The following is a 21,040-nucleotide window of genomic DNA, read 5'->3' as shown; positions in this document are numbered from 1 at the left end:
ATGAAACAAGATCGGTTAACTGGCCTGGCGACTTTGTGCATCGAGAATGGTTTGGTAAAATCGTGTGATTTTTCCAAAATTATAGACATATTTGCCAAACATAAAACTCGAAAAGCACCTACGTTATAGATATTTTCACTATTATAAATGTACCTAATTAAAATTTAATAAAATATATATTTGAAATGTTTCGTATTATTTTTTATTATTGATAATTTTGTTTCTGTAAAAATTAAACAATTTTCGCTCTTCACTTTTTGCCAGGGCCCGGTCTTCACTTCTTACCGGGGCCCGCTCGTTCCTCTCGGCGGCCCTGCTTGTGTCTTGTTATATTTCATTATTTTTGTGGTGTAATAAACCACAACACAATGCCACAACCTATCAAATTCAATACATTCAAAATTGGAAATTATTGCTTTACTAAATTATTCCTTCCTTCAGATAATGTTCAACCACCAGGAAGTAAAAGGTAATTTTTATATCTAAATATCAAGCTGCCATTTCCAAGTGATACATAACAATCTTTTACTCTCTACAAAAATGTAAGCCGGATTTCGGCGTGGAAATACCAAATTATCGAAATAATGTGGAAATAATAAAGAAAGACGCTAATCAAATTTCTAACTTCTAAGGAAGGCATTGATGAATAGAAAGTTAATCCTTTGCCTGTTGCTTTTAGTCTCTTTCTCTTTGTTGACATACAAAGGGCATCGCACACATCTTATGGAAAATATAATGTCACTCAAATTCAATAAAATTTATACGAATATATTCGTTTTAAATTAACGGTCAATTCTTATCATTGCACCAACTCTTAATTATGATTAATTACGGCGCAAATTGCAATTAAAGTTTATCGAAATCACATTTTTGGAGTTCATAAACGTGTCAGTTATAATCACTATTGCTCTGGGTGCTATTCAAAACAGCTTAAACCCCGCTGGGTCTAAGCGGATTAGTGAAACTATTATAATAAGATGCTTAATAGCCCGAGAAGATTTATGAAGTTACCGATAATCTGGGTATTTTAAAATATTTTTTTTCACTCTAACTTATGTACCTACCCATTTGATTTCAGATTGATTTATATCAATTTCTGCTCTTATTATTGAAAATTAAGAGTTGGCGCAATGATAAGAATTGACCGTTAATTTGAAACGAATCTATTCATATAAATTTTATTGAATTTGAGTGACAGTATATTTTCCATAAGATGTGTGCGATGTCCTTTGTTGCATTTGCATTTTTTTGACATTGATTTCGAGATAAGAAAGGGACAACAAAAGGCTTCCTTCTCTAACCTTAATGTATGCAACCCGTCATTACATTACGAATCCAAAAATTGTTCGCGGAGCGAAAAATCCTGAGCATGTCCAGGATAAGTTTACGTTGACGCCTGCGCATTGGAAACTAATCCCGAACTTACTCTGAATACGTTCGATTTGTACAACGCGAACACTGCTAATTGTATTCAAATACACCTTATTCATATAACTACCGAATTCGTTGATATAATAAACCTCACTTACCTGACCAAACATTTCTTAACCTAATCGAAACTAATTTAAACATAACTGATGAAAGACAAAATTAAAACAGAATATTTATTTTTTTTAATTATTTTACAATATTTTTCAAGAAACAATATGTTTTAAAAATATGGTAACACTGGTAGAAACACAGCACACCCCCACATAGCAATGCAAGTTCCGTGTTAACGAGTGAAACGACGATTGTCGCATAAGCCAGTGGTAGGGCGCGTAACTATACGCCATATGGCGGTAAATTCAAAAGGGCTGTAAAATTAACTTGGATTGAGAACTCATTTTAATGTAAAGGAAAATCAATATAACCTTAAAATAACAAAAGAAAACAAAATCCTTATCCTATACGCTGTGAGCTCGTAGGTAGAGGGGATAATGAAAAATTCGCGAGCGCCAGTAGTGACAAGTTTGTAAACCTTTACTGGAAATTTGCTTTTTGACGTTCTGCATTAAGAGTTGCATATTATAGCTTTTAAACGTCTCACGAAAGTTGTTGTATTAAAGAGTGTCGAAATCTGGTCGAAATACTGGTTAAAATAGTAACTGTATATTCTACAACTTTCCTGTCGCTAAGCATAAGCATAGAGTTATATATTAGCATAGAGAGAGTGTCATTCAGAGCGAAGTGACGACACCATCTTTTTTATTTGGATTAGTGCTGTTTCACTCTTACGCATAGTAAAGCTGCTACAGTTGTCCTCCTCTTCCGTGCCTATATTCACACTGAATGTCATCATAGATTTTCGATACAATGTGTTAGAAAGAGATGCAGCAAACCAGTGGCGGCTCGTGACCTCAGTATGCGGGTAGGCTACACATATACTTCGGGTAGGCGACAAAAAATATCCTACAGTTTGTAATACATTTTGAGCCGTCTTGCAATACTAAATGTAATCTATGAGCGCAAAAATGTGTAAAAATTGCTTTTGGAGCATCTACTTTAATTTTTGATTGTAATCCGTTTAAAGAGCCAGCCATTACACTTGCACCATCGTAAAATTGAGCAATTAATTTATTTTTGTAATCATATGGCTCAAGCACGTTTGAAATTAAACTATATAGAGCGTCTGCAGATCTATTATCGCTAACATCAAAAAACCCTAAAAATCTTTCTGTTACCTGACCAACTTTGTTAACAAAACGGATTGTTAAAGTACACTGTGATTTTTCGGTTATATCAGTAGTATCGTCAGCTAGTATAGAAAAAAATTGACTTTCATTAATTTCTGTTGAAATTTCATTTTTTACGTAATCGGCAAGACAATCTATTAAATCATTTTGTATTGTTTTTGACAAACCCGTGAACACCCCTTCTATTTTTTAACATGATCCTGGATTTCCTGATCGCGTTTAACTACTAAATTAAAAATTTCTTTAAAATTACCCATGTTTGAAGAATTATGGCTCTTATCACGACTGCGAAATGTAAGTTCTTGTTTTGCTAAAAGAATTGTAACATCAATTTTTTCAACTTCTTCAATCTTTTTCAACTTCTTCATTATATATCTTATTAGATAGAGAAATACGTCCAGCGAAAGCACTGTCAGTAGTTTGTTTATTTTTTTCTAACCGTTTTAAATCTAAGCAATTGTTTAAATGTTCTTTCGAAGATTCATGTTTTTTTACACTAGCTGATAAATTTTTCAAATCTGAATATCCCTGACTCACCCAAACATTTTGCTCAGAGCAACAGACAAGGCCAACAGAAAAGTGAATTTTTAAAATAACTTCCGCTTAGCCATTTATGATTTTCATACCATATTGTTTTAAACGATCTCGAAAATGGTTGATTCTTTTGTCTTATCTGTGGATAAAATTGTTAAATTTTGTAAAGGCCGGCCCATTGAAATAATTACTAATCTTTCTTGATTTTGGCGCCTTGAAAAAGGTGTCTCGATCAAACTGCATATTACATCGTTTAAAATATTCATATTCGATGACTAAAGTTTTTCCACCAATAAAACTAACACACCTACGTTTCAACAACGTCAAATATTACTTATTTTATTTATGTATCAAATAATAATTTACTATTCGAATAAATTGATAAGTTAACAATTAACCTCGCTTTAAATTTTTAATTATCTATATAATCTAATAACACATTATTCAGTTTTCATAAACAAATTTAAATTGTCCTACCTAGTTTTATTCAATACTTAACCTACTAATAACAGCCAAAATCAAAAAACAATTATTTTAAAACAGTTTCAGAAGACACAAGAGAAGCAACCGATAAAATTTTGTAGGTCCGGCTATAAGACTCTGTGCCTATCCGCCCGTTCAAAATCCGCCGGCCTGCAGCAGGCCTGCTCGCGTAAACAGAGAGAGATCGCACGTCAATTCGGTATTGGCGTCGTTCTATTTCAGGCTACGTTCCCGAGTGCCTGACCAAGGAGAATATAGAATCTATACAGTACTACTGATACTACAAGGAGCGTACAATAATTATAACTACGGAGAAAATTTTTTGGATATTTTTAAAAATAATTTGGATAATTTTTGCTATTTTATTGTAGATATTGTGTCAAAATTTATAAATTACAATTTTGAAATAAGTAATTTATATTAATAATTTATATTACTGTACTACATTTGAAGAGGGTAGGCGGCGCCTACCTTGCCTACCCCGACGGGCCGCCCCTGCAGCAAACCAGTCTATGAGATCTTGTCGTCAGGAAGCGCGGAAGGTAGGCTCCCTCTATGTTAATATATACCTCTATGAGCATAAGGTGATTTAACGACAAAAATTGATTGATGCAATTAGAAAAAAGTAAGTAAACACAATTTTAATTTTAAAACGGTGGAAAAGGAGCTAAAGGATCAGTTAGCCCCTTAGACAAGGAAAGAGAGAGGACGAGTAATCCTATGACCAAAAGTGAAGCCAAACCGACACCAGAGATTTTGATCATCGACGTATCTTAGGGGTATTGTTATGCATTGAGTATTTAAAATAAAAACATGAAATGTATTTAAAATGAAGAATTTGTGTACGGTAAATGTTTTATTAAGTTGCTCATATTACGTACATATGTTTCAATACATACATATGTTTTTATTACGAATTTTAGATGATGATTTACTTTATTTTTTATGAAATTTTAACCTTCAACGAACACCCACCACTGGCAACCCATTGTTATTTTTGACGTGACCGTCATGTTTCTGGTGACAAACAAACCAAAAACTGGCTTCACTTTTGGAACGTGTGTGTTAAATGGGTGTTACCCGTCCTCTCTTTTTTCCTTGTCTAAGGTTAGCACACTCTCGAATTTTGACGGTTTTAATTTTACAATCCAATCCTGAAACAAAATTTGAATGTGTGAAGATAACGACCAATCACAGCAAAAGTAGGATGCCGTTAACTATCATTCATAAGATAATATTTAAGAAGTATTATACTATAATTATATTAAATTATTATACTTTTTTGTAGAATATATTTTTTCTAATATTAGTTGTCAACATAAACGTCAAAACGATAAGCAAAATCTATGAATAATAAATTCTGTTCTTACTGCTATTAATTATCGATTACAATACAATTACTTCTTTTCGTTGTAAATATTACACGATAAGAATTAAATAAGTTTGAAACAACTGTTATTTGCTTTTCTACTGTCCTCTTTAAAATTCCGGCCGAAATAGGAGCACTAGTCAACCGTTAGATGGCAATAGCAGCCATACCAGCGAAACTCACAGAGTATAGGCAACACTTTTTTCTTTACAGAAAATTTCCGGTAAAAGTTATACTAGTAATCCTGTAGGTAGGTGTCGATACCAGCGAAGCTCGGAGCGGATACGATAATACTTATTATATCGTTGATTGATAAAAGTACAGTGGAACCCCGATAAGTCGGCCCCCGATAACCCGGAAGTCCGGCTAACCCGGACCGATTTTCATCAGATAAACATTTTGATTTTCAATATTTTGTATTTTTCAATTTAATTGTGGCTTATTTCCAATCAAAATAGTTAATTATCAGACAATCCTTTCAACAATAAAAGTGTATGTAATATAATATTTGAGAGATAATGTGTCTAGACTCTCTGTGTCGTGTACTTATGTGTGTAATTTGAACACGAGATTAAAAATTACTCATAGTACACGCCGCAGAAACAACAGCCAGCTGTCTGCAGTATCTATTCCTTTTTATTTCAAACTGTCAGCATTGTTTAGGAAAGACTATTTAAAAAATTATTTTGTAAACAATGGTCTTTAGTATTGTGTGTCTTGTATTGTTTGGGTTTGGTTTTTTTTTAGAATTGTAATGAGTAGGTAATATGTACTGTGCATATTTATAAAAATATTTCATGTTATTTCAATTCTAACGGAGTTTATCTGTAAGTATACCGTATTTTATTAATTTTTACCATATTCTCCGGCTATCTCGGATTTTCGATAACCCGGATCGGTCGTGGTCCCGATTAATCCGAGTTATCGAGGTTCCACTGTATATCTGTATGTATTTATCAATCAACGTTTATAATAATTCGCATACTATTTGGATTTTCTTGTGTTATTTTCAGGTTTTATTTATTTTCCATTACATTAAAATGCCAAAGTGATTAAAAAATTAAAGAATAAAACATAAAATACAATCTTTATTTATAAAAATGTTTATATGTATGTTTATAAAATATGTTTGTTATCAATTATCAATGTAAAAACTTAAACACAACTACCTTATTACACATATAGGGCTTTTCATCGATTGTCATTTGTTTCGAGCTTCTGTCATATGTTGTATAATCTGTGTATAATATTAATATACACGGATTATACGAGATATGACAGAAGCTCGAAACAAATGACTGTGAATGAAAAGCCCTATTCGCGGTGTGCAAGTACTTGGAAGGGAAACGAGAAACGACCGTGCGCGAGTCGCGGAGAAATATTGCAACTATCTTAAATAATTCATATTGTCAATTGAAATTGTCAAATTGACGTATATTTCATACCTTCTGTCACTGAAGCAGAAAAATTATATATTGCTCCACAATATTGATATGATATGCAATTATTATATAAAGGTAAATTTAATTAATTGTATTTTGAGTGCAGTACTGCATTTTAATAACTAATTTTACTAATTTTATTTACTACATACAATTGTTCACGTTTTCATAACATAACCTGAATCTTATTTTTTCTTCTTACTATTTTTTTGGACTATGGCCTTGACAATTATCCAGTAACCAGGACTAATATAATTGGCCAATATAATTAAAAGTGCGAATAAAAGTACAGAGCGAAGAAATAGGGGTCGCTTTGCCGAACTTGCACGGTCCCAATATTTACACAATATTATTATTTATTCATCAGTCTAAACCACACCAAAATTGTATACATTTGGAATAAAACACAACTGCTGTAATTCACTTTACACTTTTTGTTGCTGGATGCACTATTTTGCACTATTTAAACGCTACTTATGAAAAAATAAAACAAATAAATGTGGCGTCGTATTTTTCTCAAGGAAATGAAAACTGACAAAGAAAGTGACAGAACAGTGTTGCCAGGTCAAATTTATAAAAGTTACTAGATTTCACTGAAAAAAATCACTAGAATTTCACTAGATTACGCGCATGCGCAATATCGTATAATTATGCGCAGTAACACATTTTTCGTTACTGCGCATACTCGTAACCATAGGGCTTTCATAAAATTTTCAGGGTATTTCCCTATTTTTGACCTATCCAGGTTAGTTAAAACGCAAAAAGTCCTTACAATTTTATGCTGAAGTAATTATTCCGAACAACAATTTATATTTAATTTATAAATAAAGAGCTAAGTGATTTTTACAAAGGTAGCCATTATGATGAAACATTTTATTTTGGGGAATAGCGGGAATCGGTAACTAGGACATGGATGGAGATCATAATACTTATTAAAAGTTTATTTATTCATCTCGTTGAAATAGATAAGACAAACGTGATTTTCTTATTAGTTGGGCTAATGGATTGTCAAAGAAAACCGCACAACTATTATCTGTTATTTATGTCCTTCTCTTGACACTTGAAACTCTTGAGTTGAGGAGAGTGTCGTAATCGTGAATTGACTCATCACAGTCATCACTTTTTAAGGATTGCCATGTTTATGTTAACGTTATGGTATGTTATGACTAGGTATTAAATTGCCATCACAAATTTCTGGGGATTTTTCTTTCTTTGCAAAGAAATTTTTAAACAATACAGGGAAGTATTAAATGAATTTTAATACAAACGTATTAAAAATACTACTGAAAATATTTTTTTTTTGGTATAATGTAGTAAAAATATTCAATATAATGGAAATTTCCAAAAATCACTAGAATTGTGACTATTTTGAAAAGTTATCACTATTTCACTAGATTCTTAAAAAATCACTAGATCTAGTGAAATTTCACTAGACCTGGTAACACTGTGACAGAATACAGAGCGAACTGAACGAACGACGTGCAGAAACCTACAGAAATGAGACTAGTGATGCCATTCCGTGCAAGGACGCAAACTAGCAAACGTGCGTTGACCTTGAATATCCCTGTTGCATGTTGCTATGTGGGGGTCTGCTGTGGGTAGAAAAGTGACTTGACTTGACGTTAACACTCGATTCTAGATCATGATCCACTACTTTGCGCCGTGTAATTTGAGTTGCCTACTACGAACTTTTTACACGTCTTCTTAAATCATTGTTTACTTTTCCGCATTCCACGCACTTATTAATTTTTTCCACACCGAACATTTTCGTTGTCAAGAAATAGTTATTTTCCTAACAAGTGCAGAAAGTCATTCTTTTCCGCACGCGACTGCGTTTTGCCGAACGACGCGAAGCGGGAGTTCGGCAAGCAGTCGAGTGCGGAAAAGAGACTTTCTGCAAGAGTTAGGAACAATGTTTTTTCTAAGAGTCTTTAAAAAATTACCAAATCTTAATCAATTAATTTATTAATATGAAAATACATACAGAAATTATTTCTTTGACAAGGTTGTCAAAACCAAACTTTCAATATAATTAGTTAGCATGACGACGATCTTGGTTGCCATGACGATGATTCAAAACGACTGTTATTGTCTACCGATTTGACTTTCGAATATTATGTCAAAATAATTTTAATTCATCGAATTGTCGCGTTAATTTCATTAAAACAGGAACACAATAAGATATATTTCAAATAAATTAGTAAATAATATCTAAATATTAGTTTATTGCATATAGTATAATTACTTTAAGGCCATATTAACATATCTAAATTAACACGCGTGCGGAAAAGTAAAAAACGCGTACGGAAAAGTAACACGCGTGCGAAAAAGTGAAACTTTCTAAACTAAAATGCGTGCGCGAAAGTAGACATTTTTGCACGCTTGTAGAAAAATGAAATACCTATTCAAAAAGCAAACACAGAACTGTGAACAGTACAAATGATTGAATCGGAAAATTTATCTAACAGCTTCACTGTTCAATTGGTAATTATACAAAGAGTCTACCTTCTACCACATCCAATACTATTTTAATATTAAATATCATGTAACTGCAGTAAATGTCGATTTTTATTATCACTATAAATAGTCTTTTCAGCGTTTTTCTAAAAACAATTTTAACGGTCACATATATAATATGATCATTCACACATGACATAATTATAGCAAATCACATATGATTCATAGGGCTTTTCATTCACAGTCATTTGTTTCGAGCTTCTGTCATATGTCGTATAATCCATGCATTTATACACAGATTATACCACAAACCATACATATACTCATAGACGTTTCACGTAAATTGTCAAGGTCAAGACAGCAAATTAGTTACCATTCCAATCCAGAGATGTCGCTGTCAGTCAATTTTCTTGTCATATTTAACAACTGACAATTGACAATTAAATTCATTTGTTATTTACTTTTTATTTTACAGTTTGTGGTTTAATTATTTTATTATAGTGGTGTTACGTTTTGAATTAGATTTAATCACAATATTAATCAATTTTATTAACCATCCGTTTTTATGAGTAGAATTTTTAGTTTACATTGATCATCCCGTGTTGTGTTTCTCCACATTTAAAAAAACAATATAATAGATCCTGAAACAGTTTATTCCAATAGACAAGTGTGTCATCAACATTTCTGGCCTATATATTTTTGGAAGTTTGTAAAAGATTATAAGGTAATATTTATCTAAACAATCATCCTACAAGATTTTTTCAAAAATTTTCATTCAACTCAATATTACACATCAGTGCTTTCACGTGACACATGGCAGTAGTGTTTAGCATTTTGAAAACAAATTGGAATATTTGAAGTTTTCAGTAAAATATTGAATAAAACATTGAATTGTCTTTCTGTTGTTTTAATTTCCTGCGAAATTTCATCAAAAATCCCGCAAAATTTATAAGTTGAAATTCCCACGTAACTAAAATTTGTCAATTTAGTTCCCATTCCAATCAAGAGATGGCGTTAATTCGATCCGAAAGATTAACATGGTCGTGAAACGTCTATAAGTATATATGGGCCCTGATTCTAATTCATTTCGACAGTCGCAATTTCATTTCGACACCGCCATGACAGCCGCAGAATATAGCGATTCTTATTCATTTCGATATTAGTTACAACTGGGGATATTAACCTTATCATGTTGAGACTGCTCAGAATTTGGGTTGGCGCTCCCGTTTATTGGAACTTGTTGATAGTCTGGGAAAATTATCGAAAAAATGCCATTTTTGGGAAAAATTATTTACCAGCTATTTTATTGCTAAAATCGAATCTTAAGATTGCATATACAGTGCGTCCATAAAGTAACGCATAAATTCATTATTTCGTAAACCAGCGACATTAATGAAAAATCCTGAAACGGGTCGATTTTTATTTTTAGATTCAGATTTTTTGGCATAGGTATATATCATACTAGTGACGTCATCCATCTGGGCGCGATGACGTAATCGATGATTTTTTTAAATGAGAATGGTCATGTGATAGCTCATTTGAAAGGGTATTCAATTCTCTATTCACTAATATAAACATTTACCTAATTATTTATACAAGGTGTTCAAAAAACATTTTTTTAATTAAAATAATTGAAACAAAAAGAAGAATGTACGTAATTTATTTAATTCAAAATACGTTTTACTGTTGTCAGAAAACAGGAAAAAAATGTTTATTTGAGAAATAAATATTGTTTTTTGCTTAAATTCAATGTTAAAGCTGCCACCCACCTGTCGCTTGGCAGTTTGAACATTTCGTTTAAGCGAAAATCAATGTTTATTTGTCAAATAAAATTTTTTTCTGTTTACTGACAGTAGTAAAATGTATTTTGAATCAAATAATTACATTATATTCTTCTTTTTGTCTCACTTATTTTAATTAAAAAATGTTTTTTGAACACACTGTATAAATAATTAGGTTAATGTTTATATTCTTGGATAGAGAATTGAATACCCTTTTAAATGAGCTATCATATGACCCCTATTCTCATTTAAAAAAATCATCGATTACGTCATCACGCCCAGATGGATGACTTCACTAGTATGATATATATGCCAAAAAACCGTAATTTAAAAATAAAAATCGACGTGTTTCGGGAATTTTCCTTAAAGTAACCAGTTTACGAAATAACGAATTTATGCGTTACTTTATTAGTAATATGGGGTATGACAAGTCCGCAGAAAGTGTGTTATTTTATTTATAAACAAATTAGCACTTCTAAATCTTCTTTATTTTTCAATTAGTGGTCTGTAACTCCTAAAATTTTTCCTTTGAGCCAAAAACACTCAAATAAAAATTCACCGTAATTTCACCGTAAAGTTATTTTTTTTCCGATTTCCTTCAACAAAAATTTTACTCAGAAAATCCGAGTTTTTCCAAAAAATCTGCAATTTTCAATTAAAATTTTAGGGAAGTACCTAATTATTTATCAATAATTAAATAATTGATGACATGAAAGATTTATTATAGTAGATTATACAGAGGGGCTAAATTATGGAATAAATTCATTTCTTTAAAACGGACGATTTTGGAGCAAAATCCCGAAAGAGGTCGATTTTTATTTTTAAATTACAATTTTTTGGCATATATTTCTTACTAGTGACGTCATCCATCTGAGCGTGATGACGTAATCGATAATTTTGTTAATGGGAATAGGGGTCGTGTGGTAGGTCATTTGAAAGGGCGTTCAATTCTCTATTCAGTAATATAAACATTATTATCATTAGGTATTTATACAGGGTTGCCAAAAAAATTTTTTGAATTAAATTAATTGGCGCAAAAAGAAGAATGTATGTAATTTATTTAACTCAAAATACATTGTACTGCTGTCAGAAAATAGAAGAAAAGGTTTATTTCACAAATAAGCATTTCTTTTCGCTTAAATTAAATCACAAACTGCCTCCCTCCTACCTATTGGCAGTTTGAACATTTAATTTAAGCTAAAAGCAATGTTTATTTGCAAAATAAACATTTTTTTCTATTTTCTGACAGCAATAGAATGTATTTTGAGTTAAATAAATTACATGCATTCTTCTTCTTGCGTCAATTAATTTAATTCAAAAATTTTTTTGGCCTCCCTGTATAAATAATGATATTAATGTTTATAATACTGAATAGAGAATTGAACGCCTTTGTAAATGAGCTACAACACGAACCCCTATTCCTATTTAAAAAAAAATCGATTACGTCATCACGCTCGGATGGATGACGTCACTAGTTTGAAATATATGCCAAGAAATTTAATTTAAAAATAAAAATCGACCTGTTTCGGGATTTTTCTCTAAAATCGTCCATTTTAGAGAAAATGAATTTATTCCATAATTTAGCCCCTCTCTGTATATCAGGAGACCGGCGACAATCTAACCAATAGTTTAGCAATAATTAAAATGTTAATTAAAAAATTTCGGTCGAAATAATAACCAGAAAGATTATGATACACCAGAATAACTATGATTTTCGTATAAAAAAGCACTATACCTATTCAACGTACCTTACAGGATTGAAATTGGACCATTTGAGCGGTCTCAGGAATGTTATAAAGAAACAATTTTTTGGCTTATAAACAAATAGAACCCCTCAGAAAATATTAGATTTAATTAAATTAAGTTAACGCTGTTGAAAAGGGCACGGCTTCTGTGTCCTTTTCGAAGAAAAACAAATTGAATTGCGAGGAGTGATTCCAGGTATAACCGGTCAAATTTGACCGGCATTTGCGACAGAGTTATAAACAACAGGATTTTAATCTTTGAACCATTAGATACCTTTTAATTCCGGTCCTCTTTGTACATACAAATTTTCATATCTTCAAGACACTTATAACAAAAAAGATTTATGTCACTGTCACCAAATAATTTAATTATTGATAAATAATTACTTCTCTCAAATTTTAGTTGAAAATTAAAGATTTTGTTTGGAAAACCCGAATTTTCCGAGGAAAATTTCCGTCGAAGGAAATTGGAATAAATTATCAATGTGCAGAATTACTGTCAATTTTTATGTGAGTGTTTTGGTTTAAAGTTAAAATTTTCGGAGTTATAGAGCAATAATAAAAAAAGATTTCGGAGCGCGCTAATTTGTTTATAAACAAAATAGCACACTTTCTGTGGACTTTGCACAGCTATATTACTAATATAGGAAATCTTAAGATTTGATTTCAGCATGTCCAGCAATAAAATAGCTGGTAATTAATTTTTCTTGTTTTTTACTAATTTTCCCAGATTATTACCTTACATCTTTCATTGAGTTGATGATTCATGTTGTGGACATTCTCAATTATTATATTTCTAATTTAATACTATTCTATCTAATTCCTCAAAACAAGCAAATTTCAATTAAACCCAGCTATATTATAATACCTTTTGCTTTAGTTTTCCTTGCAAGAAATAAACAAAACACATCTAAACTAAACCTAACCTCGCTTTTGGCCATTCATTCATCTCCGTGTCTCCGTGTCAAATAATTTCGACAGTCGAAATTATAATATCAACACCCTTTTTAAAGTCGCTATTAATTTCGATAGTCGCTATTTCATGACGTCACTTCGTTAGTTCAACTAAAATCCACAAGGCTCGCACAATCGCATTTCAACCGTCGCCATATTGAAAGCGACTTGTTTAGTGTCGAAATTTGATTTAGAATCAGGGGCATGGTCTGTGGATTATACAACTTATGACAGAAGCTCGAAACAAATGACAATCGATGAAAAGTCCTATTGAATGCGCTTCGCAATTAAAATCTAGAGTTTAAACAACTAATTAAATTTCGTCAGCCCTAGCTTTTCACCGACCTTCAAGTGACTTTACATTAATTGATTTTGAATTTTGAGTCTATACTTTCCCAAATTTAATAAAATTTGTGATTTTTTATATTATCTAATCGTTGTTTTATTTAAGTCAAGCATAGCCACAGATCAATCTTTATAGTAATAACTTTTCAGTTTCATTTTTAAGTACATCTAAAAAGGTACTATCTACATAATTTAATTTATTCATGCCTTACAATGTGAATTTTTAAAAGTGGTTAGGTAATATAGCAAAATTTTATTATTTATAAAATTCTTTCATACAGCATGACTTGCTCGAAAACCATTTAGATACCTTTTCTTTGTAATATCTATTATAAATTAATAATTTTCCCATTTTTATTTTATTCCAATTTCTATTTGTATGTAATATTTTTTAAATAACTCAAAGGCCCATTTCGCCGATTAAAGTTTATATAGGCAACCCAAATTACACGGCGCAAAGTAGTGGGTCGGGATTTAGACAGAATCGACGTTAACGACAGAAGACAGAACACAGAACAGAACAATAAAGATGGACGATATATTTGAAAAATGATATCAAAACAGAAATTTTTAAACGAGAATTATAGGAAAAATATTCATTAATTTCAGATCCCGTAATTTTTATATCATTTTACAGTGAGTAAAAATACATACATAATAAGCATACATATTAACTTCAGTTTGTTTTTTAGTTATGGAATCTAACATTGAAATTAAGAAAGAGTCTGTTGAAAGTGCTCAAAGACACATAGAGAATCAGCTATCCATTTCAACCGATAGTGGAGACGGAGACTGGAAGAGAGGACCAGAAGGAAACCTAGGTAAGACAAGTAATAATAACTAGTACTAAACTACTACTATTTACTACTGTTTTAGTACCTAACTAGAATGGTTGTTATCCTACTTTAACTAAAAGAATACAAATAGTAGGTTTTTAGGGTTTGGCTGTGTTACGAGACAAATAGACCTCGTATTAGATTAATGGTTGGCTGAGTTGATTGTATCGTAACGCACAGTAGCAAATGGGGTATACAGGACGTATATGCCTCGTATGCACAACATAAATTTATAAATATCTGTAAATGCAGAAAAGGTGTTAAGGTACTTTCTTAAGTACCAGAAGGGTCACACCGGACACCTCTTCTATTCAATATTTATGTTAACCCTCTATACTAAATTTACAATCAAGATGCAGTAGAAATAAACAAACCAAGACACATTAAATGCTACTAGGAGCACTCTCGAATCATAATTTACAATGTATATACATTGTAAATCCCTAATTATAGTTTATACATTGTAAATTATGATACGGGAGTGCTCCTAGTAGCATTTAACGTGTCTTGGTTTGTTTATTTCTATTGCATCTTGATTGTAAATTTAATATAGTGCCCGAATTTTTTTGGTACCACTACCAAATTTTACTCTAAACTGAAAATTACAGAGAAAAAATTTGTCTAATTGGTCAAATTTTTAAAAACTGGGTCCTTATCTGATCTAGTCCAGAAGGTTATTTGGGTATTGCAGCTATAAAGTACATAAATATTAAATCTGGAAACATTTATTACGTCTGCCGTGAAGGCAGACTGGGGCACTAGAGGGTTAATGATATGGCCTCCTTTTTTTCTTTTTATTTGTTAAGTGCTACAATCTGGTCTTTGACCAATGAGTAACTTTTTATCTATCCTATCTTACTAACTCTAATAAGCAAAGACAATTGTGCGAAATAAAAGTGTTAAACATTTTCACCAGAGTTTATTCCGATTTTTGAGGTAATAGTGCGAAATAAAATATTAACTATATGCGAACATTTGTATAAGGTCATAAACTATCTAAAGTGCAAAAAATAGTGGCAAAAATCGGCCTATAAGTAACTTATAGAACATTTTATGTTAATCAAAACAAACGACATTTTATAAATTCCAGTTCTTTTGACAACAGATAAGAGAACAAGTCTTGATCAAATTAAAAGCGACGTTGCCGGTTTTCCAAAAAGTTTTAAAAATCCAAGAAAGGAAATCAATCAATTAATAATAAACTAAGTAAACAAGATTTCGAAGTAAAAAGAATTTTAATATATTTAAAGTCATACTCAATTATTGCTTGAGAAGTTCTAGAGCCTTCGCCGGGTCGACTGGGGAACTAGAGCTTATCGCTTGCTTTAATATAGAGTACAAATACATAAAAAATGGTGGATAGTGATAATGATTACACCTCAGAAGACAGTAAAAAGAGAAGTCTAGAGATAGATGCAGACAATATTTTTAACAAGAGCAAGAAACTATCCAGAACACCAACCAAACAACAGAAAGATGAAAACAAAATTGATCAGCTTTTAAAAATGATGCAAAATTTAACAGATCAAACACAAAGCTTAACATCGGAGGTAAAAGGAATAAAAGAAGAACAACGAGAATATAGAAATGACCTCCGAGAATTAAGAAAAGAAATAAATGAATTCAAACAAAGTAACCAACAACTACAAAAAGAAAATGATGAAATGAAACAGGAACTAAAGATAGTGAAAATGAAGGTAGAAAAGTTCGAGAAAGAGAGAAAAGCTAACAATGTTATTGTCCAGGGTCTACCGATGGATACAAATAACCCAAATGTAGTCAATGAGGTTATGGCAGATTTCGTGGAAAGAGAATTAGGTATTAAAGTAGAAATAGAAGAAGCTTATAAAATAGGGGACAAAACATGTCTTGTAAAACTAAAAAACAAAAATGAAAAAATAAAAATTATGAAGAACAAAAACAAACTAAGGAATTCAAAGCCGGAAATATATATCAATAACGATATAACGCAAGAAGAGATGAAAATACAACAAGAAATACGGAGAATTGCAAAATTTCAAAAAGAAAACGGTAAGAACACTAGAGTAGGTTATCAAAAATTAATTATTGACGGGACTGAATGGAAATGGAACAAAGAGAAGAATGAACTGGAAAGGGCAAAGCAGGACACGCCAAAAAACTGATAAAAAAACAAATATTGGATACAACACAAAAAACGGACACGAAAATGGCAAAGGAAAAGGACCTGAACAGATTAGATAAAATAAAACATACGAACACAAAAAAATATAATAAAAAACCGAAAAAATGTGATCAACTAAAAATAAGTACGTGGAACATCAGAACAATGCTTGAACCAGGAAAAATGCAGGATATCGTCTCAGAACTAGAAAGATACCAAATTGATATTGCAGTGATTCAAGAAATCAGATGGGCAGGTCAAGGAGAAATAAATAAAAAAAACTACACACTACAGTACTCGGGACATGAAAAACAAGGTCAATATGGAGTTGCTTTCATAATTATGGGAAAAATAAAAAATAACATTATGCAATTTAAACCAATAAATGAACGTATGGCTTACCTGAGAATTAACGCCAAACCATTTAATATATCAATCATAAACGTATATGCCCCAACTGAAAGTGCTACTGCGGAGGAAAAAGACAAATTGTATGAGGAACTCGAACGAGAAATGGAGAAGTTACCTAGAGAAGACACAATACTGGTAATGGGAGATTTTAATGCCCAAATAGGTAAGGAAGACTACATTAACCAAGTAGCAGGTAAGCACACAATACACGAAAAAACTAACGACAATGGCCAACGATTATGTAATCTAGCATCTAGTACCAATATGATTATCGTTAGTACAAAATTCGAACATCCCAAATACCATAAAGTGACGTGGATTTCCCCAGACCAAAAAACATGGTCACAAATAGACCATATTCTGATTACAAGAAGGAAGCAAACATCGGTAACAGACGTGAGGTCCTACAGAGGTGCACATGCAGACACAGACCATTTTATGGTGACTGCAAAAGTAAGACAAAAAGTCAAAAGAACACTAAAAAACACGACAACAAAAAATAAATGGCACGTAGAAAAACTGAATACTCCAGACATAAGGATTAAATATGCTGATGACATGAACAAAAAACTGAAGGAACAATCTAAACCTTCAAAGGATATAGAAACAGAATGGAGAAATATAAAAAAATGTATAAATGAAACAGCGGAAGTACACGTAGGGATAAAAAGAAACAAAAAAAGACAAGAATGGTATAATGAAGAATGCCATAAAATGTTAAAAAAGAAGGTAGAAATGAGACAAATGTGGATAAGAACAAATAGACAGGATTATAGGGAAGAATACAATAGAATAAGGCATGCATGTAAGAAAAAAATAAGGAAAATTAGACGTGAGTGGTTGGATGATAAGATAAAAGAAATAGAAAAAGAGAGTAAGAACAGAAACACAAAAGAATTCTATAAGAAAATTAGTGAGCAGAACAAAACGTTTAAAGGAAAGATAAAAAGCATAAAAGATAAAAATGGAAAAGTATCAGAAAACGATGAAGAGTATAAAGAAATTTGGGCTAACTATTTTAAAGAATTATTAACAGAACAACAAGATCAAGACCTAAATGAAAACAGAGGAGAAGAGACAATGATGTTAGGAAACCAGCTACAAATACCAACAAAAGAGGAAGTTGAGGAAATTATTAATAGCAGCCGTAATGGTAAAGCCTCAGGATCGGACTGTATCAATATGGAGCTTATAAAATATGGTGGTGAAGAATTAAAAGATAGATTATACAATTTAATAAAAGACATATGGGACGAAGAAAAAATGCCGGAAGAATGGTACAAAGGACAAATTATCACGATTCATAAAAAAGGAGATCAACAGATGTGTAAAAACTACAGAGGACTGACGCTATTAAACACAGCATATAAAATCATGTCCGCCTTAATACAACGAAGACTGACCGAAGCTACCACGAATATCATAGGACACTATCAATGTGGATTTGTTAAGGGAAAGTCTACAACAGATGCCATACATACAGTTAAACAAATTATGGAAAAAGCTCATGGATATAAAATAGAAATTGAACTGCTTTTTATAGATTTTCGACAAGCATTTGATACAATAAATAGATCAAAACTAATGGTAGCTCTGAAAGAAATGGGAATACAACATAAATTAAGAAGATTAATACAAATGACAATGAGTAGAACTGTAGTTAGTATAAAAACTCAAGTAGGCGACACAGAAGAATTTGTCATCAATAAAGGGGTGAGACAAGGAGATTCATTATCAGCAACTCTGTTTAATCTTGCCCTAGAATACGTCGTCAGGAAGATCAACAAAGGCACCCTCCGAACGAGAGAAGGACAAATAATAGCATACGCTGATGATATTGTGCTAATAACAAAAAATAGAAAAACAATGGAACAAATGTTAAACGGAATGGTAACAGAAGGAAAAATAATGGGATTAAAAATAAACCAAGAGAAAACCAAAATAATGAGATTTGACAAAAACTTTGAAAACAGAAAGGTTAGAGTAGGAGAATACACTTTTGAAGAAGTCGAAAAATTTAAATATTTAGGAATATTAATAACAAACAATGGAGAAAGAGAAACCGAAATCAAAGAAAGGATTATTACAGCAAATAAGAGCTTCCATGCAAATAAAAAATTACTTAAAAATAAGTTATTGAGTAAGAAATCAAAAATGAAAGTATACAAAACAATAATTCGACCGACGATGATGTATGCAGCCGAAACTCTTAGCATGACAAAAAAACAAGAGGAAAACCTTAGAATACAAGAAAGAAAAATACTAAGAGCAATATTAGGACCAATAAAAATAAATGACAATGAATTTAGACAAAGAACGAACCTTGAGTTACTGGAAGAAATTGAGGAGGATATAGTATGTAAAATAAAACAGCAAAGAGCAAAATGGCTAGGACACATATGGAGATCCGGATCAACTACGACGATATACTCAATATTGGAATGGACACCAGCTGGCAAAAGAAGACGTGGAAGACCAAGATCTACATGGTTACAAGAAGTAGTAAGTGATCTCAACAATGCGGGCATACGACATTGGAAAGGGAAAACCAGAGACAGGAAAGAGTGGAGAAAAATAACAGAGAAAATTAAATAACGAACATGAGGACTGATCTACCTCAAAACATAGATCTAGAGAGCGTAAGCGGCGTAACCCCTAAAGGGGTGTTTAGCCACTATATATATATATCTTACTAACTACTTAATATCTAAGAGTCACCCTCTGATGTCTCCTTAGTTGTCTTTAGTATTACTGGCACACTTTTTGCTTGCACACTAGTCGCGCAATGCTCCACTATTAGCTTTGTCGCACACTACACCAACTCGTGAGGTTTGGTCCTCTTCAGTCTTCTTTTCTGGTTTGAGTTGTCCAGGAGCTGGGTGGCCTCAATGTTTTCCTGGAGAAGAAGTCTTTTTCATGACTTTCTGCATGTTTTCGGATTTCTTTGTCAACGGGCTCCATTCATAGATCCTTGTGAAGGTTATCATTACGGATGTACCAGGGTGCGTTAACTATGCCCCTTAATACTTTGTTTTAAAAACTTTGTATTATTTTCAAGTTTGTCTTTTTTGTACATCCCCATAGTTGGATACCATACGTCCATACTGGTTTTATAACTTGTTTGTAGATTAGCATCTTGTTATACGTTGACAACCCTGAGTATCTTCCCAGTAGCCAGTACAATTTTTTATATTTGATATTTAATTCTTCCTTCTTTTTCTTTACATGGGCTTTCCAGCGAAGCTTCGTGTCTAGGGTTATCCCAGGTATTTGGCTGTGTTGGCATAAGGAATGTCTTATCCATTAATTTTTATTGGTGCGTACAGAATTTTTTTATTAGTGAAATCAGCATGTACTGATTTGCTTTCATTCAATGTAATCTTCCACGTCTTAGTCCATTTTTGGAATTTGCTCATCGCATTTTGTAGTGGAGAGTATCAGACGGGCTTCCGACAGGGAAGATCGACACTGGATCAAATATTCACAGTAAAACAGATCTTGAGCAAATCATGGGAACACGATATTGATGTTCACAACGTGTTTGTAGACTTCAAACAGGCATACGACTCAGTCAAAAGGAACAAACTATACTATATATTGGCTGAATTGGCAATACCACACAAGTTAATAAGACTCATTAAAGCCACAATGGATGAAACTCAGGCATGTGTACGAATACAAAACCACCGGACAGACTTTTTTAACATTTCGCAGGGACTAAAACAGGGAGATGGGCTGGCCCCAACATTGTTTAACCTGGCACTGGAGTATGCGGTTTGTCAAATGCAAACTGGACGAGGAAATCTACTGACCAACCGAACGGTTCAACTGGCCGCTTATGCTGATGATATTAATATTATGAGTA

General features: G+C 32.2%; 1 protein-coding gene across 3 annotated transcripts in view; it reads left to right on the top strand.

The window, feature by feature from the left end:
- The first annotated feature begins 14,265 nt into the window (after positions 1–14,265).
- LOC126883997 (zinc finger protein 271-like) overlaps positions 14,266–21,040 on the top strand; it is a 140,973-nt gene continuing 134,198 nt past the window's right edge. For 2 of the 3 annotated variants that reach the window (XM_050649773.1, XM_050649775.1), the window contains exons 1-2: positions 14,268–14,421; positions 14,478–14,606. In XM_050649773.1, the coding sequence (XP_050505730.1) occupies positions 14,480–14,606 (127 nt within the window). In that variant the 5' untranslated portion in view covers positions 14,268–14,421; positions 14,478–14,479. Of the gene's footprint in view, positions 14,422–14,477; positions 14,607–21,040 lie in introns of all 3 variants that reach the window. The other variant, XM_050649774.1, reaches the window with a different exon arrangement.

This window comes from Diabrotica virgifera, chromosome 4 (assembly GCF_917563875.1).
Source record: "Diabrotica virgifera virgifera chromosome 4, PGI_DIABVI_V3a".
Lineage (NCBI taxonomy): Eukaryota > Metazoa > Arthropoda > Insecta > Coleoptera > Chrysomelidae > Diabrotica > Diabrotica virgifera.
Note: the sequence above shows the minus strand (reverse complement) of the source record. Positions and strands in the feature narration are given on the sequence as shown.